Source organism: Drosophila gunungcola, unplaced genomic scaffold (genome assembly GCF_025200985.1).
Source record: "Drosophila gunungcola strain Sukarami unplaced genomic scaffold, Dgunungcola_SK_2 000001F, whole genome shotgun sequence".
NCBI lineage: Eukaryota > Metazoa > Arthropoda > Insecta > Diptera > Drosophilidae > Drosophila > Drosophila gunungcola.
Window position 1 is genome coordinate 16,593,893 of NW_026453197.1, and position 25,627 is coordinate 16,619,519.

Genomic DNA, 25,627 nt, shown 5'->3' on the forward strand with positions numbered 1-25,627 from the left:
GTTAAACCGCACAGAAAGCAGCATTTTAAAAATTAGCAACTACGGCCATACTGAGCCCGCCAAAAGTAATTTGTTTTTGCGCTCGGTTGGAAAACTCTGTGGAAAAACTAAGAAAAACGTGAAAAGTCGGGTGAAAAACCATTTGAAATGAGTCCCGCTAATAAGTCCCAGTCAGACATCAGCATCGACGATGAGGAGGAGATACTGGCCCTGGAGAAACTGCTGGGCGAGCCGGAAAATGATATTGCCGAGTCTGCAAAATCGGAAACACCAAAACCCACACCCACTTTTTCCAGCGCAGTGCCAAAACTGCGGGAAGACAGCAGTTTCGCCAATGCCTTCACCTTTGAGAAGGCCGTGAAACCAGCAAAGCAGGATAAAAATGCGATCGCCAAAGAACCGGAGCTGGACTCTTCCGACGACGAGGAAGTCAAGAACTTCCTGGAGCGTAAGTACAACGAGTACGGCAGTGACATTAACCAGAGCCTGAAGCAGCAGCGCCAGAGTGCCCACGAGTCCAAGGTGGCCCGGGAGGTGGACCAGGCGCTGAAGAAGACCACCCAGATGGTCACATCCACGCCGCAGCCGCTCAAGAATCCCCACAATCCCATCAAGCGCCAGTCGGCAGTGAGCAGCACGTTTCAAAGACCCCCACCGGCTGCAGCTGCCGTGGCATCCACATCCCAGCCTAGTGCTCCCGTCTCCGCCGTTTACACGGATCCCGTCTTTGGGTTGCGCATGATCAATCCCCTGATCTCGAGCTCACTGCTACAGGAGCGCATGGCGGGCAGGAAGGCGGTGCCCTTCTCAGGCGTGGCCTTCCACATCGAACGCGGTGATCTGGCCAAAGATTGGGTCATTGCCGGCGCCTTGGTCTCTAAGAATCCCGTGAAGAACACCAAAAAGGGTGATCCCTTCTCCACCTGGAAACTGTCCGACCTGCGCGGCGAGGTCAAAACTATCTCGCTTTACCTCTTCAAGGAGGCCCACAAAACCCTGTGGAAAACATCGGAGGGCTTGTGCCTGGCTGTCTTGAATCCAAGTATTTTCGAGCGGAGAGCGGGTAGCAGCGATGTGGCCTGCCTCTCCATCGATAGCTCCCAAAAAGTCATGATTCTGGGTCAGTCCAAAGATCTGGGCACCTGTCGGGCCACCAAGAAGAATGGTGATAAGTGCACATCAATTGTTAACACCACCGATTGCGATTATTGCATCTTCCATGTGAAGCAGGAGTACGGCAAAATGTCCCGGCGTTCGGAACTCCAGTCTGCCAACGCAGGTCGTGGCCTCAATGAGCTCAGAAACAAGGTGTTGGGTAAGTAAAATCACTTAAATCAATCATTTATTAGAGTTAACTTGCTTATTTTGTAGGCAAAAACGAGGTCTTCTATGGCGGACAAGCCTTTATGGCCGTTCCCGCCAAGAAAAGTGCCAAGCTGATCTCCAAGGAGCGCGATCGCCTGAGCAGCCTGGCCGGCTACGATGTGTCGCCATTTGCCCACACCGCTGACCATGTCTCCAAGCCCAAGACATCCCAACCCCCGCTAATTCCGTATGCAGAGCGTGGTGGTCCTGTTTCTCGTTTGGCTGGCGGTGTGGAAGCGTCTAGGAAGCAGAGGTGCCAGGACTTGGAGCGCTTGCGACAGCTCAAGGCGGAAAATGAGCGATTCAAAAAGGAAGAGGCGGCCAAGGGTCATGTTTTGGGCAGTGATAGTAAAAAGGAACCGGAGGCAACCACTTCCAGTATGCCCACTACACCCGTGCCGGATAAGTTCAAAAATAGGGGCTTCTCCTTCGATGCCAGTTTGACACCAAAACTTTCCGGCAGCGAAAACTTCTCATTCGAAATCAACGTAGGAGCTCGTCAGGCGCAGAGTGCCAAGTTGAGAGCAGCCGCCCTACTTAAGAAAAAACCGCTGGAGAGGATCAATCCCAATTCCACAAGGGGCAGTGAAACTGGCAAGAGGCGAGCCATCGACGAGCTCAACGACAAATTCTCCAGCAGTGCCAAGCGCCAGAAAATCGAGGAAGATGATCGCGAACTGATGCGAAAGTCTCGTATCGAAAAGATTATGGCAGCCACATCGTCCCACACGAATCTCGTGGAGATGCGAGAGCGCGAGGCGCAGGAGGATTACTTCAACAAGCTGGAGCGCAAAGAGGCCATGGAGGAGAAGATGCTGGGCACCTACAAGATGCCCTGCAAGGCGGTCATCTGTCAGGTGTGCAAATACACCGCCTTCTCCGCCTCCGATCGCTGCAAGGAGGAGAAGCATCCCCTGAAAGTGGTGGATGCCGAGAAGCGGTTCTTCCAGTGCAAGGACTGCGGCAATCGCACGATCACAGTGTTCAAATTGCCCAAGCACAGTTGCAAGAATTGCAAGGGATCACGATGGGAAAGGGCGGCCATGATCCGGGAGAAGAAGGTCCTCACTGGCAGGGAATCCCTCTCAATTAGAGGCGACGAGGAGACCTTCATGGGCAGCCTGGCCGGCAGTGCCAATCTCAATCTGTTAGTTCCCGACGAAGAGTAAAAACTAGAGCCCCTCGTTCGTTGTTGTAATTGGTATGTTTTAATTTATATATAAAATTTAAATAGCAAATGCAGTACATACAAATATTTACAGTCCTCTGGTTAATCGCTATTTGGCTTACAAAAAGGATTCGTATTCGTCGTAGATAAATAAGTACAAGGGATTTCCGATTACTAAAAATCTAAAGTGCCTGTGAGATTGTTTAGTGCAGGTTTTTCTATATAGAGATGTACCAGGTGTACTCGTTTTTATGATTTGTAATGACTTAAATAGCTGGAATCTTAGATTATGACTGAACATCAAAAGAATGATGATTGAAATGCTTAACAATGTTTAGAAATTATGAATCACACTTAGCAGCTCGTTCTAGCAAAATTGTACAATCTTAGCGAGTAAGTTATTATAAATGCATTATTTTTTTAAATAAATCCCACAACAAGTGGCGAAACCTTTAACAAATAGGCACATTTTAAAGTCTTATAAGCAGAAGTATACAATTCCAAAAATTATACTACTTTAAAGATGCGAAACGCATTTTTTCTTTTTACTCTTTTTTTTAAAACCTTTGTGTATAGCATTATCTGGAATATTTTAGGCAGAAATTGGCAGCATTTAAATAATTGTAATGTAAGTTTTTCATTCCAAACTGGTTAAACATGTTTTGTTTATTCAAAACTCTTTTAAAAATATTGATATTTTGTTTTTTTTTTTGGAAATAGGGTTTGGAATGTGGACCAATAGAACATAGTTTCTCTTTGGCTTTTTAATTTCTTGTATAAAATTTGAATTCGGTTCATTTACCATACATTTTTGGCATCAGCATAAAGCTACGAGACTAAATGTAAAACTAAAACTAATTAACAAACAGTTTGAACTGAAAAACAGGCGCAGATGAGAGACAGGAACTCGGAACTGAGTGATGAATGACGGGTGGAAAACTATATAATAAACTGGCATTCAGACAACATCCTCGGCCTGTTGACCTGGATCCGCCTCGGCCGTCTCCTTGAGATTTAGCAAGCTGGAGAAGCGAAACGAGATGGTCTTGGAGAGATGCTTCTCGAACTCCCTGCTGTCCAGGTTGTCGGGTATGAGGCTCTTGTTGGTCATGTCCAGGTAGGAGCGACCCCTCTTCACGGGCACCGAATAGTGTGGCAGCGAGGTGGCCGCCGCAGAGCCACTGGTCATGTTGCTGTAGCTGGGAGTGCAACTGGACTTGCGAATATTCAAGGGGAATCGCAGATCGTTTTCGTACCGCAAAACCTGCTCCTTGGCGGTGGCATCGATCAGTGGTCGTGGCAGATCGTAACCAGGCGGTGCCGCCGAAGTCACCGGCATCTCCTCCTCCGACTGATCGTAACTGGTGCCCTGGTCATGGATGTCGTAGGCTATCTTGGGCGGTGACCACAGATGCTGCAACGATTCCGGCTCACCGAACTCTGTGGTCATCAGTGCGGAGTCATCCCCGCAGTAGAGCGGATTCGAAACCGCATTCGTCTCCAGATCTATGTACTTGGCATTGTTGCCCAGCAGCTTCTCAAACTCAGAGGCCAGAAACTTGAAGGATGGTCGTCCATTCGGTTCATCTGCCCAGCAAGTGCGCACTATGGAGTAAACCGCCTCCGAACAATTCTCCGGCCTGTCCATGCGATAACCCGTCTTCAGCAGGGACCACAAATTCTGGGGAGCAATTCCTGGATAGGGTGAGGCTCCCAAGGTGATCAGTTCCCAGCAGAGCACGCCAAAGGACCAAACATCCGATTTGCTGGTATAGACGTGATCCGCCAGCGATTCCGGTGCCATCCACTGCAGGTTGGGTAATTGTTAATTGTAGTTCTTTCAAGACTAATATATAATGGTATACACTTACCTTGACGGGCACACGATCTCTAGATCGCTTCAAATAGGCATCGTCCTCGTAAACATCTCGGGTTAGTCCAAAATCGGAGATCTTGCATATTTTGCCATCCGCAAGGAGAACATTTCTGGCCGCCAAGTCGCGATGAACCAACTGCAGATATAATAGGATGTCAATGGGTTGATAGTTCAATTTTTGAATTAAAAATTTTTTTTATTACGAGATGCAAATAAAAAAAAAACCATTAACAAAATAAACGTTTTAAACAACCATTCAGTTATTTAAAAAAATTTATTTTTTAGTCGATTGCAGAAAAAACATTTTTTTAAAAATTGATTTAGAAATGGGGTTTTTCTGTTACACCTTGTGCTTAAATTCACATTTAATTTCTGTAATAATTTGTACTCATTGATAATCCACCCACCTTAAGCTCGGTGAGGTAGGCCATGCCCTTGCAGATCTGCCAGGCGAAGGTGAGCACCATCTTCACATTGACTGGCTCCACTCCATCGGCGAAGTCCACGCCGGCGCACTCGATCTTCCGGCTGAGACGGAGATAGCTCCTCAGCGATCCATAGCGGGCATACTCGATGATCAGGAGAGGAGCCTCCGAGGAGGTGCAGGCACCCAGCAGCTTGATCACATTCGGATGGGATACCTCCTGCAGCAGCTGGAACTCGGAGAGCAGGGCCATGTACTCCACGGAATTGGCGCCCTTCTTGAGCATCTTCACAGCCACGGTGGTGATGCCGGGCAGTCCAGCGATCTCCGTGGCATAACCCTTGAGGACCTGACCGAACTCACCCTCGCCCAGAACCGTATCCAGTTGCAGTTTGTCGCGTGGGAACTCCCACTTGGTGTCGCCACTCTCGAACTTAAAGCCACTTTGCAGCGGCATCAGGGCGAAATCTCCGTCTCCCAGTTCCGGAAGAGCCTGTTTGGCGGACGGCGTCATCGATTGTTTGCCCAGGCGACGTTGTAGCATCTTCCGCTGGGCAATCAGCAGGCACAGGAGCAGGAGGACGAACAACAGCGGGCAGGTGATCACGAAGAACATGCACGAGCGATCGCACTCGAAACCGGCCACATTAAGTACACCCAGCAGCAGGGGATCCTGCAGAGATGGATCAGCGGCTGGAGTGCCCCTCTTACCCGAGAGCAGTGGTTCCGCCTCCGTTTCGTTCTTCCGCTTGCGAGGCTTCTTCACCTTGGGCTCATCATCCAGCGGAGCACACGAGCACTTGCCATTGTCCTCGCACGTGCACGTTCCAGAGGCACTATAAATCCCTCTCTTATTCTCATTGCTCGTATGTGGACCCATTATTCTGCCAGCTGGCGTGCAATCCTGCGGACAGGCCATGGGATTCAGTTCCTCCAACGGATCGCACACATGATCCGGACAGTAGCGAGATTCGGGCACACAGGATCCGTATCGGGAGCCGAACATGGCCGAATTGGATCCCCGCCATTGACAAGAGGCGCCGCCAGTGGCCAAGCCACAGAATCGGCTGCACTGCGTCGGGAACTTAACCTGGGCACAGGTCTGCGATCGTGACTTGATCTTCAGCTCGCAACTGGTGTTCTCCGGTCTGCCATGAACCAAATGCACATTTATGACCCGCACATGCGACAGTCGCTGCTGATCCATCCAGGTCACGTTCAGGAAGTATATGGTTTCGGGAGCCTCCTCCAAAGCATGTGGATTCTTCACGTACACTATGCCCGATGTCGGGGTGATGCCAAAAGCCCCTATTTTATCCTCCACAATATCGAATCGTATCGATCGAAACCTCATCAAATCCAGAAAACTTTCTGGCTGAACTATGCGATAATAGGAAGCAGCTGTCCTATAAACGGACACATCCTTTTCGTAATCCACTGTCAAGGATCCCAGGGATCTGCTTGCAGCATCACCATTGAAGTCCTCATTCTCGAAAATTCGATGTTGTCGTGATCGCAGGGGCAGAGCCTGTGGCAATTCTTGGTCGGTTTCGTGAAGATTACCCAGGTTTATGCGGAAACAAATGTGGGCCGTGGCTGACATGGCATCGTTTTGGGTTTCAATGGTCAGATCCCGAGCTTCCAGGGAAACACAGTAGGGAGATTCCCGGAGGACACCGCTGCGGGAGAAACGCAGTTCTGTTTGGAGAGGGAATTTATCAGGATTAATTAATATACAGAAAGCAGGGATAGCTAATAACAATTGATATTTGTTATTGTTTGCCCAAAATACAACTTGTTTTAAAACTGCGGCTACTGTGTTTAAACCATATTTTTGCATTTTCCAGTAAAAAAATTAATAAATGAAATAAAATAAAAATGCATAAATTAATAAATAAAATTTCAGTTTGTTTTTTTTTTTTGTACCAAAAAAAAAAAAAAATTATTATTTTTGCAAAGTATTATAAGATCACATAATAATTATTATTTTGTTATTATAAAAACCCAAAAAAAAAATGATTTTGTGACTTTTAAAATAAGACTTATATTGATTACGGTTCCTGACAAAGGGATTCCTAAAATATATCTAACATGATATTCGCATCTAATATTATAGTATGTGATTAGTATATGAGTATACTCACGACAACTGACGATGGTATGTGGCCTGCCCGTGTGATCCGCCTCGTAGGCGTGGCAGTCCGGCCGGAACAGTCCGTTGGAGTCATTGTGCACGGCGTAGACCAGGTGAGAATTGGCCGCCAGCGTATCCTTGTCCACATAGATGATTTTCTTGCCCGCCTCCTCGTCCTGTGGGATTGGGAAAATCTATTAGCAGGTTGCTTCATTAGCATTTACTGACCAGCGCTAATTAAATTCCACTTGGCAACCCCTGCAAAACTGCAGAGCTGCCCTCCAAGGATGCGCTCTTGGTCAGGTGATTAGCATTTTAATTCGTGCACAAGGTCAGGCTGGGGTTTCACATCTTTGGGGACCTGACATTTTCCCAGGCAGGTGGTGTTTGATGGTGTATGGTGGACTCACCTCAACCCCGAAACCCTTTTAATGGATCCCAGGGGCAAGGACATTATCTAGGTGTCTTCCCTGAACTTAGGCTCAAGTTGGAATGGTGGCTTTTGTTAAGGTAGGATGGTCATTATATTTGAATAATAAGTGGGTTGGAGTTTCCTCCATAGCAGTTTATAATATTGTGTTTGGAAGAAACTGAGTATGTGAAAAGACGGGTTAATCTTGGGTGTGCAAATCTATTGGGAGAAGACTTGCTATTGTTATTTTTTAATTAGAAAAAACATTTGCCCAGTAAAAGTACCTGAATTCTACGTTTTTCATTCTCAGAAGTTAAACATTTTCTCGGGAAACAATTTGAAAATGCTATGGTATATTTTAATTTAGTTAAACTAAAATAAATTTCCTTTTTTTTCTTAATTTTATGTACTAAACATTAAAAATCTAAGCAACACAATTAAAGGTGGCACTTTATTGCTTATAATGACTGCACTACATTTCTTTATAAAGTCTTTATATTATCTAAAACTAAACATGTTTCCAATCCAGGCTGACCCACCACTATATGTATCTCAGCCACACCTTATCACACCAAAGTTTTGCTCATTTTATTATGGGACATGTCGCCAGCAATTTCCTCGAAATAAAATAAAATGTACATTATTGTGTGTACATTATTTAAATACAGAGCCACCTAGGGCAATTTGTAATGGCAGGACTTCAATTACTATGCTCTGGATAGAAAAAGCGGGAGGAGATGGGCAGTCCACTATCTGCACCTGAACTGACACAGTTCGCAGATCCTCGGGGATAGGCTTGGCTTGGCTTGTTTCGAACACGACAACATAATTTACTTTTGTTTTCTTTTTTGTTTTTGTGGCAACTTTAAGGGACTTCAATTCGCACTGAAGTCACTTGACGTTCCCCATTCCCATTCCCATTCCTGATACTTTTCCTTCCTGTCTGTCATGCTCCAATCATAAAAGCCCATAAACGTTACGCGTTTTTAATGGCAACATATGAGTCGGAATGGGGGGAGTTCGGGAGAGTTTCAGAAAGAAGTCGCGGAAGTGGCCAACTTTGTCTATCTACCCCAAAAAGGACCTCGGAACCAGACGTGGTAATGGCCAAATAATGGCAGGGTGACCGGACTTGGGTCTTTCAACAGAGGGGTCTTCAGATACACTCGGAAAATATTACTTTTAAGGGCTACTCTTTCTGTTTCATGTCTCGAAAATTTCTTTAACTCTTTGTAAAGATTCTAAAATTAATTAAATAATAAATTTAAAAAGTTTTTGCTAAAAACTTAAAATTGTGCGCTACTGTATGATTTTAAGCCCGAACCCGAAATATCAGGGATATATAAAATATTAAATAGTAATTAATTATATTAAATTAATATTATTTAGAGCTTTTGTTAAGGTGACATTTTTGGGTGTATTTTTACTTTGAGTATTTTTTATTTTAGACAGACCTAAATGTATTTCTTTTTTAAAAAGTTTTAAATTTGAAGTTGATATTTGGGATTTCATTTAGTAAAAATGATCTTTTAATTTAGGCAGTTGTCTTAAAAAAATATTTAAACCTAAGCAAATACATTATGAAAACATATTTGATATTTGCCTATAGTATAAATTTTCTCTGAATTTCGGCAGTTGTTTTAAAAAAGTATTTATATCTAAGCAAATACATTTTTCGTTGATATATGCGATTTTCCAATAAAACAAATTTTCAAAGCATTTAGGCAGCTGTCTAAAAAAGTTTCAACCAAATATAATTTCGAGTGTATCTGAACTGCTTGCGTGTCTAGGAGGCGTTCATCATGGGTGAATTCAATAAGCCCGCACCCAGTGAGCGGCCAGACAGCCGGCAGACGAATTGTCTGGGCAGGGTCTGGCTGGGATTGGGTTTGGGTTGGGGATGCCCCTCTACCCCTGCTATACCCACCCTCCTTCCAAATCCTTTGACCATTCCAAAACTCACCGCTTGAAAGTAGGGCTGCTCCAGGTAGAACTCAAACTTTGAATCGCTCTCCTGCAACTTTGGCCCATTATCGTTGCGATCCAGTAGTTTGATGTCGAAACTTCGCGTGAATTTCCTGTGATCCCTGGCCGACAACTTGACCGTGCAGATGATCCTGGCCTGCAGCTGTCCAGCCTTGGCATTCAGGCCATTGAGTTCGTCGTGATCGAGGGGTTGTCGGGTGTACAACCGATTTTGTTTCAGCACAAAGTGTGAACTGCCGGCATTGAGGGAGTACTCCAAGGATACATGTGGACACAGGTACTTGGCAGCCCGGGAGTTGAGGGCCCCAATGAGTACGGGTTCAAAGGAATCCCTACGTCTGTGTTCACCCTGCGATTCGGCTATGCTGTACTGGGCACTGCTCCAGAAGCAGATGTGCTCCAGTTCCGCACAGTAATCCTCCAGCGGTTGTGGCATCACCTCCAATGTGAGGTGCGTCACCGGCAGCAACTCATGATCCGGCTGATCCCGGGGAAAAGCCGTGACCACATATTTCACACTCGCATTGGGCGAGCGGTAATCGGTGCGCATATATATCTCGCCGGAGGAACTGTTGATCCGCAGCAGCGGATTCTCCTCCAGGCTGTAGAGGTAGTCGCTGGCCAGCCGGTTGCTCTCCGTCCGCAGCACTTGGAACTGGGCCAGCGGGATCTTCGAGAAGATGCTCTCCGATTCCTCGTTGATGGGCAGATTGAATTTCACCGACGTGCTGGGAAAGTAAACATCGACGGCTGCTGTGGGGTAAAAAAAAAAAAATAAAGGAAAGGCAATCAGAGGGTGGAAAAATCAAGTTAATGTCGATGGCGTCATGTGGTTGGGATTTTATATGCTAGGGGATGGAGGTCATTGTTTGGGACGCTGCCACAAGTGGCTGACCACAATTGACCCACTCAGTTGAAGTGGGCTTGCGTTTCCATTTGCGGATTAGTATATTCATTGCTTTAGTTCGCAATTTGCAGTGGGTTTGAGGACTAAAGAAATTGATAAGAAAAAGTTTGTCCAACAAAACTTCTTATAGATACTTCTAAAATAAAAAGTATAAAACTATTTTTTAATTGTATTTAAACTGTTTTTGATTGAATGTAAAAATTACTTTAATCGAGTTTATTTGCTGGCTCAATTTATATTATTTACATAAGTGTTGGGGATTTATAAAATTAAACATTTTTAAATTATGGAGGACTTTAGTTTTAGTGGTTTAAGCCCTAACCAATGTTCTAAGACCAAAAACCTTTATAAAAATATTAAGAAAATGCAACTAATCTCAAAATTTTAGAAAAGACGATTAACGTTTTAGTGGTTAAAGCCCTAACCACTGTTCTCAGCCCAAATAAAATATATTCCCGAGGGTTGTTATCAGTTTTGGGTTTATTTACCCATCATCAGCATCAGTGGGGGGACACACGCTGACAATCGTCATCAAATCCAATCAAATGATTCAGTTTAATAAGCTCGGGTTGACCTTAATAGTGGTGGCCATAATTCCCAATTCCCCACTACCACCCCATATCTACCAAATTGAACAGGGCGTATGCGTAATTTGATAAGAGCTCCATCCTAATGACACACGATTGTTGTGGTCGTGTGTTTGCATGCGAGCCAAAGTCCAATACAAGCCATAAATAAATATAATACAGATATTGGTTATTAGCATATGGGTTATCAAAATGACGCCTTTTCCCGCCCTCTTCACCAAAAACTCCCCTCGTTGTCATCCCAGTTGAAGTGTCGGCGTCATCAAGTTGCGTATTGATTTTGTGATAACGATAAAGTTTTTGTTAGCCGGCAAAAATACAACCCCAAGCATAATTGGTTACAAATTTTCCTCGCCCTTCGCCTATGTATTTCCTGCGCCCAATTTTATGCCACAATATTTGGAGTAAACATTTTGGGGGAACCGAACAACTCTTGTTATGTTATGGTGTAAATAGGTTGGCGTATCGTGTTAAGTAAATAGAAATTAAATGCATTGAACTATAACTGATTTATTTGCGGATAAGTTGGGAAATTTATTGATCAAATTGGTTTCAGATTTGGCTCTAATTTGGGAATGATGGCTTTCCGTTATCGCAATTTGAGTGATCTAATATTTCTTTTAAGGTTTGAGTATATATTTTTGATTTAGGCATTTAATAGTGAGTACCAAAAATAAAATAAATGGCTATTATATATATTTAAGTGATATTTATCAAATGATCAGGAAGTCAAGGTAACTTATAAATTAGTTTAAATATAATATATATTAAACTAAGTTATTGGGTTAAATTGATTTCAAGCTTGTCGTGCACAAAGTGAGTTTTTCAATTTATATGTATATATATATATCATTTAAACCAGTTAATTAATAACAAACAGCATTACTTATTTTTTTAAGTGCATCCAGCAAAGGGGTAAAAAGCCGCTAATTGGATGGCCCCAAAGCAGGCGGATTTACCTCCACTAAATGCCTGTCATAATTATACCCTAGCTTTCGAGAAGTAACCAAACAGAGACCCACAACACTCCACCCTCCACAAAAATGGTGAGGGAACATTTTTCCTGGTTACTCCCGCAAGCCAAAAAAACGATTGTGGGAAAATCGCTCCTTGATATGGCCTTTGCCATAGTACACACATTATAAATAATAAAATGTGTTCATTACAATTGCTGACGCCCAGGCATGCGAAAAATGCTGATAAAATATGTTGATGAGGGTGAGTATATATAATAGTACTCTGTAGAGTATGTGCTCACTCCAAACACGCTCGCATTTATAATGACATTTTAAATGCGTGTCCTTGGCGCCCAACGTGGGACTTTGGGGGCAAAGAGCAACCCACCAACCCACAAAAAATGTATTAATGCTGTCAGCGTTCCTAATGAAATATGCGGGGCTTACTAACGGGATTATACCGCCCCCAACTCCGCCGATTCCTGCCAAATGATGGCGCCAGTCCTGTTTATGGCTAAAGCGTTTTGCCCATGATTAAGTGCCAAGTGCTTCACTTTACAAGAACTCTAAAGAAGAAAATGTGCGTTGAAGCAACCCTACGATCCTGCTGCACACTAATAAACTCTCCTTAAGGTTATGCGAGGGGGAATTAAAAAAGATTTTTAATCAGAGATTGTATGGAAATTATGAGCCAGTTGTGGGGCAATAGAAGACCGATTATTTTGTTATGGTACATAAACATGGGGCTTTAAGGCGTTTTTAAACTTTGAAAAGAGCTAAGATATTTGTATATATTTTATAAAAAATCAAACATTAAGGTTGCTAACCATGAGTGAATTTTCACTCCAGGAGCTTCCCTTCTTTATTACATTAAATACAAAACTTAATCAATAAAAGAACTTAAGCCTGCAAATGCCACCTTTTTTCCTTAATAGGCAAACCCAACCCAAACCCAATCCCTTAATACAAAAGTCTTTAAATAATCTACCACCACCGATTTGTTTCAATCAGTTCCCAATTAAAACTAAACTTGACCTCGTCGATTCCCGGGAGACCAGAGCTCTAAGACCATTTAACCTGCGACAGGTGAGCGGGGTTAAGCTGGTGATTAAAAAAGGCCACCACCACCCACAAAATACTTACCAAAAGTCAACAACCGTAAAAACGAAAAAAGCGAAAAAAACGCGTAAACAGGGAAGGACTAAGGCTATTAGGTTATCTATTAGGTGGACAATTAAAAAGCCAGCGAATGGCGCATTAAAAACTCGAAGCAACACTGGTTACAACATGGCCTTAAAATTGAGGGAGGAACTGGATAACCCAGCAGAGCATTTCTGGGGTGACTGGACTCTTTGGGAGTTGTTACACTTTAAGAAAATATATATAAAAAAAATTGGTCATTAATACAAGAGATTCCTTAGACACAAAATCATTAAATAATTTAAGTAAAAATCTAGCCTAGCTATTAATATTAAAATACTTTTTATAGATATAAAATCAAATACTATGTTCGTTACCAATGTTTAACGAAAAAGTACGTTTAAGATAAATTCGATAAATTGAAATTATAATAAATCTAAAACGATCTAAAAGATAAAGTAGATAAAATAAACATGTTTAAATATGTTTTGAATTTTTAATGTAATACCACACCAATTCTATGGGAATAGTTTTGTTTCTTTTAAGATAGTTTAATGTATTACAATTTCTCTCAGTGTAGAAAAACTGCTAATGACAGCACGGTCAACAATTGATGGGCGGCGACTGGGATCCCGACACGGCCATTAGCTGGGCCTGCGTACCTAAACTTGGTGGCCAGGTGAAATGGTGAAATGGAGACCCGTATGAGGTGCGGTCGCCGGATGAAATGTCAACTAGTTTCGCATAAACTAATTAATCTGCCCGAATTAATTGACTTGGCATCGAATTGGGTCGACAGTTGTGTTTGCCTGTTTGATTGTTGCCAACTACCAAACCTTCCGGAGTTTATTGTCCTTGTTTTTTTCTCCGTACTCCAGGATGACTCACTCACTGGCTTTTTGCTTTGGGTGTGCGGATAATTTTGTATTTTCCAGCATCCGACTCACTTAATGTTTGTCTACTGCTGCGTAATGAAAACTTTTTCTTTGTTTGTGTCAGGGTTTTTAGTTTTTCCTGTAACGCTTTTCCCCATTCTTTTCCCCTGTTGCATTGTTTTGTTCATTACTCATACGTCGCGTATGCCAGACTTGGTTTGCTGTTTTTCTTGGCCCTGACTACTGCAATTGCCCGTTGTTGTGGCTTTTTCCTGCAGGAAACGTTGGCATTGGCCAATCTCGGGCCCTGGTTATTGCTCGGATTCGCATTATTAAATCCACTCCATCCTGTCTTTCTACTTTCACTCGATCGGAGTGTGTAGACAAAAGTGTCTTGAATGTTTTTTCTATTTCCTGTCCTGACTGTCCCTGAAATTTTCTCTTTGCCAGTGCCAAAGCAAATTCAATTGAAAACAAGTCTCGTACAAAGATCAAATGGAAGTTAGAAATACTCTTTCAGTAGGTGCAAAATGTATAATGTTAAAGTGATAAGTAATTTCAGTCAGAGAATGTTGAAATATATAAAGCATTAGTTTATATTTTCTTTAATAAATTAAAAAATTATTTTGACTAATCATTTTTTACCAGGATATTATATTAGTTTATTAATTTTAAGGTAACGTTTTAAACTAAATATTTCCTTCGCTTAAAAAGTAAATTTACCCTTTATGATAGTCAATAAGGCAAGAGTATCTCCATCAAGTAGAAACAAATTGTTGTTATTGATTTAAATGTAATTTTCATTTAAGTTTTCCTTTTTTTCTTAGTCTGGCACAAAGAAGTGCACAGTCACAGTAAAAAAGAGATTGAGAAAAATAAAGGAAATTACAGAATAATCGTAGACTAGAAGTCACCAGGCGAACTTCAAAGACTTTGTCTTTGGCATTGAGTGAGGGATGACACTCCCGTTCAGACAACTAGGACCGCAGCCAGAAATAACTGACACTGGGACGGTGATCGATGGGCGGGCTTGCTAATTGTTGCCTGTCATCAAATGGAAAACATTTGTCAAAGTCATGGGTCTCCTAAAAAATATGCTAATTACGTCTAATTAATAGGGGCACAATTAGTAAACTTAAGTTGTAAACTGAAATGTTGTTATTAAGTAGGCGGTACTTAAAACAAAAATATAAAATACTTATAATAAACTAATAACTTACAAACTTGTTAAAAGTCTATCCAAATTTATTAAATTCATTATTTTTTGCACCATTTGATTTATGTAAATAAAATAAAAAATAATTTATTTATTAAAAAACTTAGCTTTTCGTTCATCTAACGATAGCTGTATTTTGCAAACAGGAAAGCAAACGCAAAAAAAAAAAGAATCCCATTAATAAATGCAGATTTCAGACTCCCACTTGAAGGAGCTGAATGGAAGTGCATTATAAACCCAATATCTGTAGCTGAATCACTCTATTTCTGGGATCTTAACCTGGGTGCGACAATTGGACAGACAGTGGCAGAGACAGAGCTCAAAACTGCAAATGGATTTTCGTGTTGTTATTATTTTGTTATGCAAAGTAGCCTAGAAGACAGCGTACCAACCTTGAGTCTGATAAATGTGTCAAACTGGCTCATAAATCTAGCCAATGTGTGTGAGGAAAATATGAAATACTTTGCAAAAGTTTTGTGGCAGACAAAGTGATTTGAGATATGTCATAAAATTAGCGATATTTTAGAAGGAAATGGAGATTGGTTTGAGGGAGTTTAAAGTTATGGTTGCCGGTTCAATGAGTCTCTAAAAAGGTTTAACAGTTTAATATAAAAACTAAATATCAAATAATAATTTAAAAACCTAATCCCAAAATTAGCTATTAATTATTTGAGTTAAATATAGTACACGTAAATGAAATAAAAAAAATAGAATATAATGGAATGCCACTTAAAACTAGTTTTTTATATTTATAGCACATTGGAAAATATGGCAGTAGTTATCTTGTGAAAATCGATTGCTTTAATGGATCTTCTATATAATTTTCTTATCGCAGTAAATAGCTGAGGGCAAGTTTATGTCTTTTTCTGAAATAACTGAGAGTCAGTTATTAAACAAAACACTTTAATTGAAGTCATGAAACAGCCGGCGGTTATTTAAGAGTTCGCAGAGTGCGAAAAACATACAGAAAAGCATAAAACGAACGGAGGCCCACACCTATTGACTTAATTGATTGCACATGAATTCATGAGTTTCTGGCGGGGAAGGGGATCGCTCAACTGGGGACAGCTGGCGGGCATTTCAACACCTTTAACCCGGGTGACTGATTGACCGATGGAGGAGTCACCTCACCTCACTTCAACTCTCATATGAGGTGCATTCAACTTGACGGGGACAAAGTACAGGGCTCAGCAAAGGAACCTCTCTGGGTGTCAGCTGTGCTGGAAGGAGGCGGTGTGGCAAGTCATCCCCCGAAAAAATTTGATATGTCTTCACAGCGTGATGAAATAATTTTTTGGGCGTGTGCTTGCCCGGCACGTCATACACTGTGGGATAAAATGGGTTTTTTATAACTGGTAAAAAATTATTAAGTTCATTTTTTATTGCCCAATTTTAGGGAATTTTTAATCAAATAAAGGAAGCTAGAAAACTTGTTACTCATTATTAAAGTGATTATTATTATTAAACACCCAATCAAAATATAACAGCTTTTAAAAACATTGAACCTCGTCTTCGATAAAAATAGTTTCTAGTTAAGGTTTAAAAAATGATTTATAAAATATTTGTGAGTTTCACTGATATATTTAATATGTAATATTGTATTATGAATGAGACTAAATTTTGATTGAATTCTGCTTCCGCAGATTCTTGAAACTATATTTTTATGAACTAAAACAAATAAAGCAATGCCTAGTACTAAAAAAATATATTATAGAATTAAGAGATATTCTATAATATTTTTTTTAATAACCAAATATTATGTATGAGACTTTATGTTGTAAGAATACATTTTTTAAATATTTTTGTTTCCGTATAGCACATTGATGTTGCGCCTCTGGGGGTTAGTCGGTAGTCCAGTCCATCACCGTCAGTCAGTCGTTTGCAATGCCAAAAGCCAAAAGCCAAGGCGAAAAGCCAGGCCCACATATCGCTTACCAACTTGTCAAGACGTCAGTTCACACCTGTGGCAGTCGAATAAAACCCTGTGGGTCGCATAGAACGCACTGGGTTTATAATTACAATAAAGAGTTAAGCAGTGCATCATAGGGCACATGAAAGACCGCCGAATCCACAGGTCCCCCTCCTTAAAGAGGTCATAAAGGGGGTTCGCACTTTATTACTCCATATCTTCGGTTGCGTTCCCAGGGCGCGACTGTTTGAGTTTCAGCTATCTGTGGGATTTGTTCACTGCCACTCGATGCAAATTAGTGTAATTGTCTTTTACGAACCCTCTATTTGCCCAAGAAGCAGGTGGAAAGGGGTTAATGGGCGCACTTTTTCACTGATAAGTCGATCACATATTTACCGATTTTAATACCCCTAGTAATTGAAGATACAATTGAATAAGCTTCACCTAAAAAGCTAAACACTTTCATTGCATAAGCTTTTAATGCCTTTTGCAATAAGTAAATTAACTTTCAAAAATAAAATTGGAAACAAATTAATGGTAAACTTAAGTAGATTTGGTTGCTTTCTTAAATGGAAAAATATAACCAATGAGTAATATTTGCAAAAGTTTTGTTTGCTGAGAAACACTTTAATGGGGCAGAAATTTGTTGGCAACATTTTTAGCACAGCTTGCGACTGTTAAAATACCATTTTAAGAGCCAATAAAAGGGGTTTATTGCTAGCTCATATTTTTGAAAATGTATTTTGTTCTAACCAATTTTTTTTTACACGAAATTTTAACTTTTAAAAAAAACTATTAGCTACAGCGCCGGCCAATTATTTTTCATATTAGAAGAAGAATCCATAAATTTTAAGACCCTCAAAAGGTCATACAAAATACTCTTTTTACATACAAAATACTCTTAAGTATCATAAATTCAAATTGAAATGGCCATGTGATCAAACATTGGATTAAGAAGTTACCCAATACCATAACCATATTGTGTGTGATAATTTTTGGTGTTTTTTGTTTTTTGTTTTTTGTTTTTCATCTTTTAATTGTTTGTATCTCACTTACCCGCACAGTTGTGTTGCTGTTGTGTGACAATTGTGAGCAGCATGACAATGATAATAATAAAAGACTCCATCGTTGTTACTTTTGTCGCAAAAAGTCAGTTATCGTTTGGCAAATTGTGGATTTTTCTCCCCGTTTCACTCACTCGTGTACGCACATTACATATTTACACATTTTAATGGCTTTTCACTATGAATTGTTTTTGTTTTTTCGTTTTGTCTTTTATAATTTGTTTCGTATTTGTCTTCTTTTTTCAATGATGTTGGCAATTAGCCACGTACAATTCGTCCACAAACTTAATTACTTTTGATCACAAATTGATAAGTAACATTTATCAATTAATGTGCGAAAAGCAGAGCAGGAAATGTGAAAAAAAGAACAATGAGTATTGGAGATATAGAGACCACGAACATTAATAGTTTGTTGTTTTTGGGACAGTACTATTATTCCTATATATGATAAACCGAAGTTTTTATACCCTAGCAGTTATTGGGAACATATTTTTAAACCTGTGTTCCGATACAAAATTTGGTAAACCCATAAATGTTTATTTTACTATTTTTAAATAATTAACAAAGCTGTAAATATTTTTTTTCAATTTAATAAATCTAAAAAAACAGAAGTAAAATGTATTGCATCATAATACCCTTTAAAAGGGTATGAATTATAATTAATATTATTGATAGCGGCGCCCACACTCTCGTTTGTCATTTAACCAATCTAATTTATCATTCGATTAATTTGCCACAAAACTCCCGAGAGCCCAATTCTGATTGTTGCAATTCAAAATGAGCTTTGAATTTGTTTTCCTTTTTCGGCATTACAATATTATTGATATTGTTATTAAATGGTTTTCGGTTTCTATTTTTGGCCAGCGCCAGTCGAAGAGCTTATGGTCTTTACTTTTGACTTTGCTTTGTTTTGTTTGGTTTTGGGATCTTATTCCGCACACTTTTTTTGGGAGGTTCTAAGGCCAAACCCCTCGGGTGTGTTATTTTTTTGTTCTTATTGTTATTAATCGTCATTTTTGCCAATTCACTTTGTGTCGAATCGCTTTTGGTTGGCACAATCGGTTTTTAAATGGAATAATTTAATTAAATTATTTGGGCAAATAAGTGGTTGCTGTCTGAGGGATTACTTCACAGTTGGTTTGCTTGCTCTGCTCGAAAAGTTGATGGGTTTTTGAAATAATACAGATATTATTCAATTTAAATTAATGTTGATATAATAAATTTGTTAGAGTATAGCGTTTTACCAATTTAAATTGCCAGAGTTCAACAAATGCTCTTAAGTAATTGCCTGAAACCCGACCTGCTCTTTGTTTTATGCCGAAATAAAAGTAAAAAAGCTGTGAATGTGGTTAACCCAAACTAACGAATTCTAAGCAAGTACCAAGGCAAACACTCGAGGAGGACGTGCCATGAAAAGAGCAACACAAAGTGGAAGTACGTGTACTCTGCCACTAAATAGAGTAGGTATTCCATGGAGTAGGTACTGGTACTCGTACTGGTACTGGTACTCCACTCCACATCCACATGGTTTGTGTGTGGTAACCAGCGGTGCACGGCAGGTGTGATAAAAAGAACCCGAAAGAGACAATTGCGGCGTGAATTACCCGCTGGCCAGGGGAATGGCAATGGAAGATAGCACGCATAATTCAAACGAGCCCCAAAGTCAAACAACGTGATAAGCAATTCACAAACACTGAGCGAAAAATTACAATTGCATTTTAATTTAAATTTTTGAATTAGAACCTAGATCAAAAATAGTATTAAATAAAAAAGCCTTTGTTTTATTTTAGTTTATTTAATTTATTTTATGTTACCTAGAAATATAGATGTTCAGAAATTTGTAAAACTACACTTTTCAATAAAGTGTTTGATTCGTTATTTTTTTATGGTAATCAATAGCTTTTATTCTAGAGACAAATATTATCTTAACTGTCATTCAAAACATGATTAAAGGTTGAGGTAGGAATTTAAATTAACACAAATATAATATTTTAAGAGTCTGGAAATACTTGAAGCCAAAAGATAATTAAATTGAATTGCAAGATTGAGCTCTTTTATAAAACAAAGATTTGTATTAAAAGCAACTATTGATTTTACCACGATTTTGTTTGCAGTGCAGGCAATAGCCGACCGACTGACTGACTGACTGACTGACTGACTGACTCTGACTGGCAGTCCGAGTGTCTGCTGTCTACTTTTCGTCTGCGGGGCTCTGGAGAGTCAGCACCTGAGCACTTTAAACACTTTAAAGTTCAAATCTTTTGACACAGTGGGGAGCTCAGTTGGCGGATGCTAATGACACACGACTGACACAAAGAGGCTTTTCCAGCCGTCACACACACGGAATCAGAAACATTCGCTGCGACTGGGAGCCAGGCAACCGGTTGCCAATTTGGGAGAGTTTTTGAAAGGCCCATGGCGTTTCCCCTCCACCAATTAAAGGTTATGCGACCCAGGCCAGGCGATCCGGGCGCACTTTTAAGGTGCGTCTCCTACAGGCCGTCCTGTTGCGCCAAAAATGGCAATTGCCATATAGGAAAAGAATTATTCGAAGCCGGCGACTAACGATTTACGAACGACCGACGACCGCAAGAGTCAAAGTACGACTGTGGAGGTTCTTCAGTGTCAGTGACTGCCCCCGACTGTTTTTTAACTGCACTGCGACAAATAATAGGCTCTAAGATTAATTAATTAATAGATACCCGAAATTACTACGACCCGAAAATGATCCGTTTCCTGGTGTAGCACAAAACAAATAATTTAAAAAAATAATTCAAACGTGATATTAATAAGAGATTTACTTTACAAAACTAAAATGTTCAATTCAACTGATATCAAGAATTTACAATTTAAAAATTTTTAAATAATACTTTAATATTTTTCACAGCAAATGTATCCAAATTTTGTAATACTTAAAAAGAATTTCAAATAAATTAAAGAAGATTTCAAAGAACTTAAATACAAAATACTTTTCGCTCAGTGCCTTCGCCTTGTTAGTTGTCTTTGTTATTTTTTTCGTTCACAGACATCGGCGAATTGGAAAAGAATGCGAGTGTAGCATCAATAATTTTGGCCTGGGAGCTTAGAGTTCTTGTTTGGTTTCCACGAAAAAGGGTTCAGGAATGCCAGCCGCTGTCAAGGTGGCGTATGCGTGATGTTACCATTGAACCAGAACAAACACCAATGGCAAATATGAAAACAAACTCTAATTGATCTCATTGTTTGAGTTTTTAGACCGGATCACTTGTAAAGGCATTTGCAATATGTATGTAAATTAATCTCTTGACTGGCATTTGCATATGCTTCTAATTAATCTTCTGCCACCTAGGTAATTAAAAATAAACACTATTTAATTAAAATCACATTTTATAAATATCTACATTTTAATCAGCTTTTCACCGGTGCTAATGAAAAACACATTTAGCCATCAACTCTGACATTTTTAAATTGATGAATTGCATACAAAGTGTTGTTAATTCCATAGAATGGTTAAAGTTGTTAGGAGCCGTAGACATTATTATAAAACCTGTATAAAAATAAAGATGTCTGCAATTTTTTAGCTCGCTAGTTTTATACCGAATTACGAATTATATATTTAAATTAGGTCTATATTTTCTATTTGCTGTAAGTAATTTAATTTTGCAACTATGTCAGAAACTACCAAACAAGTAATAAAATAGATTCCAGCTGATTATTATTGTGAAAAATGTTGTATTTACATTAGCAACTATTTTAGCAATTATATTTTTCAACATGCTGTCTTCAGTTTCGACATATTACAATATTTCCCCCAATAAACTGCAATTATTTGCAGTCGCAAATTGTGTAAACTAATCCAACTCAGACACGCACAACTAAATCACAATTATCCGGTGGCGATCGACACGATTTTTCGTATTGAGTTGTCAGTGCCACTCGACGTGAGGATATTGGCTGCATTTGGAAAACCAATTGTGGCCAAATCTGACCATAATTCGCAAATAAATTTTGTAGCGCTCGCTACATACGTAAACACGATCTTGATTTTCCTAGACACGATTTATGGATGTCTTGCAGCTGCTGCAGCTTTTCGCTTTTCGCAGACTCCTTAATTGTTTGGCTCGGCTCAAATAACTCGAATTATTTATGGGACAGTTCGGCAAGGTAATTAATTAGCCACCTTAACGCGACTTTGGCCAGCTTTTCCGCGGTAACACTGTTTTGGCAACTGACTGTGGGAAATCGCTGAACAACCGAACCGCTTTGCACGAGCTCCGTTTGAAAAATGAAACTGAAACCGGCAACAGACGACCGGCAACTCCAAAGCCGCAGAAACCCACAGAATCGTACAGAAAACTCGACTGACGAAGTGGCTTCGTGTTTTTTCGCCAGCCGATGTACATTTTCCACGATGACGACGATGGCACGAAAACACCCTCGCTGAGTTTTCCATTTTCCCCCTAATCAACGTCATCCCAACCCAAGTCCCAATGCCACCAACTAATAGGGTATATGAGATAATCAGATGTGCATGTTCTACTGCGGTGCATTTTATTTACCTTTGGAAACATGATCTCATGTCAGGCACTTTCCTTGACAGCTTCTTTCGTTTGCGGGTTTCTCAAAATATTTGCCCTTCATTGGGAAAGGGTTTCGGTTCGACCTTACCTCTAGCTTATCACTTGGTAATTGTGGGAAATGTTGATCTTGGGCAAACATATTCTCTTGTTTGCCACAAAGTTCAGGGGCTGCATTCTAATTAAGATTATTTTGTTTGCTTGGAGTGCAGATTTAGCTGGATGACTATAAATGTCATATTAAATATGAATTGAAAATGTTTAATCAAATATAATACGTATATATTATTATGAAGATTATTGTGATTGCATTGGCAGCAGATTTTACTGAATGATTATGGACGTCATATTAAATGTGACCTTTTTAAAAATGCAATAAAACTAATATATCAATCTATAACATATATTAATTTAGTCTCGATGATTATAGCTTAAAAAAATCATTTCAAATTTAACAATCTAATTAATACTCAGCAAATTTACAAACTTTTAATCTGTATAATAAATTGGCATGTTTTTGTATACAAATTTCAAGAAATCACCACAAATGATAAGCATAAACGTACATTGCTTAGCACAGATTACTTTGAGCTGTTTTATACATATATTTTAATATCAAATTTAATGTTTTTCTCCATACCCAGTAAAAAGATAATTTGGGTTTTCATTTATTTTATTGGTCGAGTGTATTATGGTTTGATTTAGCAGTGTAAAGGATTGTTTAATTTAGTGAATGTGTTACTGGGATGCCTTTTAGCCTTTTAACATTCGGCTACAATTAGAACTATTGTGTCGGGAAACGAACGGCTAACTCGGAATGAACAATGTGGCGGCGAAGGGCTGTGGAGGCCATCCAGGATTGGGATGTGGATCCTAGGATCCTTGGATCATCAGTTGCAGGCGGGGCACACGGGCTTGTCGCCGTCGATCCTGAAGGTCTGCGTGGTGATGGGATTCTCGCACTTGTTGCACCGGAAGCAGTCGCGGTGCCACTTGACGTTCATGGCCACCACCGCCGAGTCCGTGATGGGCTTCTCGCACTTGGCGCACCTGGCGGCGAAGAGGTCCTCGTAGTCCTGCTTGCAGTAGGCCTTGCCGTCCCGCTCGAAGAAGGGCTGGTTGGCCAGCGGCCTCTTGCAGGCCCCGTCGCAGCAGAAGCAGTCCTCGTGCCAGGTCTGGCTCATCGCGCAGATGGTCCGCTCCAGGATCGGCTTCTGGCAGCCGGCGCAGGTGTTCGTGTACCGCTCCTCGAAGCACTTGCCGCACACCGGCTCCCCGCTCTGGATGTTGAAGGTGGCGTCCACAATCTGCTCCTCGCAGTGCTGGCACAGAAAGTGCTCCGGATGCCACGTCTTGCCCAGGGCGGTGATCATCCGCTTGGTGATGGCCTCGTTGCACTTGTGGCACACTATGTTGTCCGACATCTTGGGTATTGGGATTGCTATCTGCAAGTGGAAGATGGGTTTTTGATTATAAACTGGAAAAATGGATATATAATCGTTGAAAGAGCTTCTATATTTAAACGCAAATCAAATTCAATTAATATGTATATATTCTCATGGCTTACCAGTTTTTCTGCTTGCGATATTTAACCTCTTTATATATATATATTTATCTTTCCTGTCTTCACAAAATTTGTTTCTATTTTCTGTTCTTTTAGGAGATTCACACAGAAATGATAGAACAGAAAAAAGTAGTACTACAAATTCGGACAAAATTTACCACTATTTTTTTATATATTTTTAAATTTTATTTTGTTTTTTAGATAAATATAGAAACGAAACGAATGAAAACGTATGAATTTAGCAAGACTCAAAAACGGAATGAGATATTCGATGTGGACGCTAAGTACGCAGTTTGACAACTAAAAGTGCTACAAACATAACCTACTAAGGCTAAGGAAATTTTGAATTCCGTATCAAGGCTACTTGGTTGTACTAAAACACATTAAACAATATATCAAACATTTCAAACCACTAAATTGTTCCCTTTCAAAGTAAACTATTTTTTAGAAAAAGACTTAAGACAAAATGTTATATTGTTAGTTTTTGTGTGGTTGCTACTGAGTTTAAACATAAAACAAAGCAAATTAATTATCCTTATTATTATTGGTAATTTTATACAATATAGTTCAAATTCATTTTTGGTAATTACTTATTTTTTTCTTTATAATTTATAGCCGCTTTTTCTTTGAAATTCAAGCTCTTGAATTAGTCACACCAAAAACCATTAACAAATTGCCTTCAAAATAAAAAGAACAAGGGAACTGAGGGTGACTTCCTTCAAACAAACGGTCTGGGATTCCTTGAAGGCGCTGCTAAATATGTTTGCAATTAATAAAATGCTTTTCCTACGTATTTATTAAAAAATTTAATTAAAGCAAAAATGTTTGGAAACTTCCGCTTAGCCGGCAATTAACAACGGCTACACATGCGTGGAGGTGGCAGGAGATGAGGTGGTTGCTCCTTCAAAGGACTTACCACCCACCCACACAACCCCCAAAGGGCCATCGCAAGATACACTTCGAAAAATAACGACACGAAGTAAATAAATACAGCAATAAAAATTCAATATAGTTTTTAAATATTTTGATATGCTAACATAAAATATAAATTTAAGTAATCTGTAAAATGCAGGCAGCTTTCCACTTCGAAACACATTTTTTTCTGTTTTAGTTAGTTAAAAAAAAGACAAATTTTATTTCACTCAAAATAATTTCTTCAGAAATCGTTTTGCTATACTAAGCTCTTGTCTTAAAATTAAAATTATTATTATTGTATACATAGGATTGTTATTATAATTAAAAAAGAAATCTGTTTCACTTCAATAGATTTGTTTAAAAATCTTTTTTTAGACCAAACTCTTTTCTTAAAATTAATAAAAATTGTAAAAACCTTTCAAAATGTGCAATAATTTCAATATTTTATATTGAACAAAATAAATAATACTTATTTTTTAGATATTGACGACAAATTGATAAAATAGTTTTTTAGGTTTTTTTTGAATTTGTTCTCAGTGCATGTGCCACTTCTTTTGTTCCCCTTTCGATGGC

At 39.7% G+C, this 25,627-nt stretch overlaps 3 protein-coding genes across 9 annotated transcripts; 1 reads left to right on the forward strand and 2 right to left on the reverse strand.

Annotated features, from left to right (window-relative positions):
• The first annotated feature begins 57 nt into the window (after positions 1-57).
• LOC128261412 (protein MCM10 homolog) lies at positions 58-3,546 on the forward strand. 2 transcript variants are annotated; one of them, XM_052995103.1, is made up of 3 exons: positions 58-1,315; positions 1,372-2,566; positions 3,403-3,546. In XM_052995103.1, the coding sequence occupies exons 1-2, from the start codon at positions 148-150 to the stop codon at positions 2,532-2,534; spliced, it is 2,331 nt and encodes a 776-aa protein (XP_052851063.1). In that variant the 5' UTR covers positions 58-147; the 3' UTR covers positions 2,535-2,566; positions 3,403-3,546. The 2 variants fall into 2 exon arrangements, with proteins under 2 accessions (XP_052851063.1, XP_052851062.1); XM_052995102.1 differs by lacking the exon at positions 3,403-3,546 and adding an exon at positions 2,628-2,962.
• Positions 3,139-22,423, reverse strand: LOC128261411 (proto-oncogene tyrosine-protein kinase receptor Ret). 6 transcript variants are annotated; one of them, XM_052995096.1, is made up of 7 exons: positions 22,027-22,423; positions 18,012-18,311; positions 9,343-10,118; positions 6,978-7,143; positions 4,817-6,531; positions 4,405-4,545; positions 3,139-4,340 (listed from the first exon to the last, which is right to left on the reverse strand). In XM_052995096.1, the coding sequence occupies exons 2-7, from the start codon at positions 18,079-18,081 to the stop codon at positions 3,492-3,494; spliced, it is 3,717 nt and encodes a 1,238-aa protein (XP_052851056.1). In that variant the 5' UTR covers positions 18,082-18,311; positions 22,027-22,423; the 3' UTR covers positions 3,139-3,491. The 6 variants fall into 6 exon arrangements, with proteins under 6 accessions (XP_052851056.1, XP_052851061.1, XP_052851055.1 ...); XM_052995101.1 differs by having other exon boundaries at positions 9,343-10,115; positions 21,872-22,423; XM_052995095.1 differs by having other exon boundaries at positions 21,872-22,423.
• Positions 22,424-23,230: 807 nt separating this feature from the next.
• On the reverse strand, positions 23,231-24,421 carry LOC128261344 (paxillin-like). Its single transcript, XM_052995003.1, has 2 exons — positions 24,143-24,421; positions 23,231-24,020 (listed from the first exon to the last, which is right to left on the reverse strand). Exon 2 carries the CDS (start codon positions 23,997-23,999, stop codon positions 23,466-23,468), a length of 534 nt encoding a protein of 177 aa, XP_052850963.1. The 5' UTR covers positions 24,000-24,020; positions 24,143-24,421; the 3' UTR covers positions 23,231-23,465.
• Positions 24,422-25,627: the final 1,206 nt, after the last annotated feature.

What these genes read in the sequence shown, in the direction of transcription:
- LOC128261412 (XM_052995103.1), top strand. Translation starts at nt 148, where the DNA reads ATGAGTCCCGCTAATAAGTCCCAGTCAGACATCAGCATCGACGATGAG. An exon ending in GCTCAGAAACAAGGTGTTGG is followed by an intron (nt 1,316 to 1,371) that starts GTAAGTAAAATC and finishes CTTATTTTGTAG; the next exon opens with GCAAAAACGAGGTCTTCTAT.
- LOC128261411 (XM_052995096.1), bottom strand. Translation starts at nt 18,081, where the DNA reads ATGGAGTCTTTTATTATTATCATTGTCATGCTGCTCACAATTGTCACA. An exon ending in ACATACCATCGTCAGTTGTC is followed by an intron (nt 6,532 to 6,977) that starts GTGAGTATACTC and finishes CTCTCCAAACAG; the next exon opens with AACTGCGTTTCTCCCGCAGC. An exon ending in GAGATCGTGTGCCCGTCAAG is followed by an intron (nt 4,341 to 4,404) that starts GTAAGTGTATAC and finishes CCCAACCTGCAG; the next exon opens with TGGATGGCACCGGAATCGCT.
- LOC128261344 (XM_052995003.1), bottom strand. Translation starts at nt 23,999, where the DNA reads ATGTCGGACAACATAGTGTGCCACAAGTGCAACGAGGCCATCACCAAG.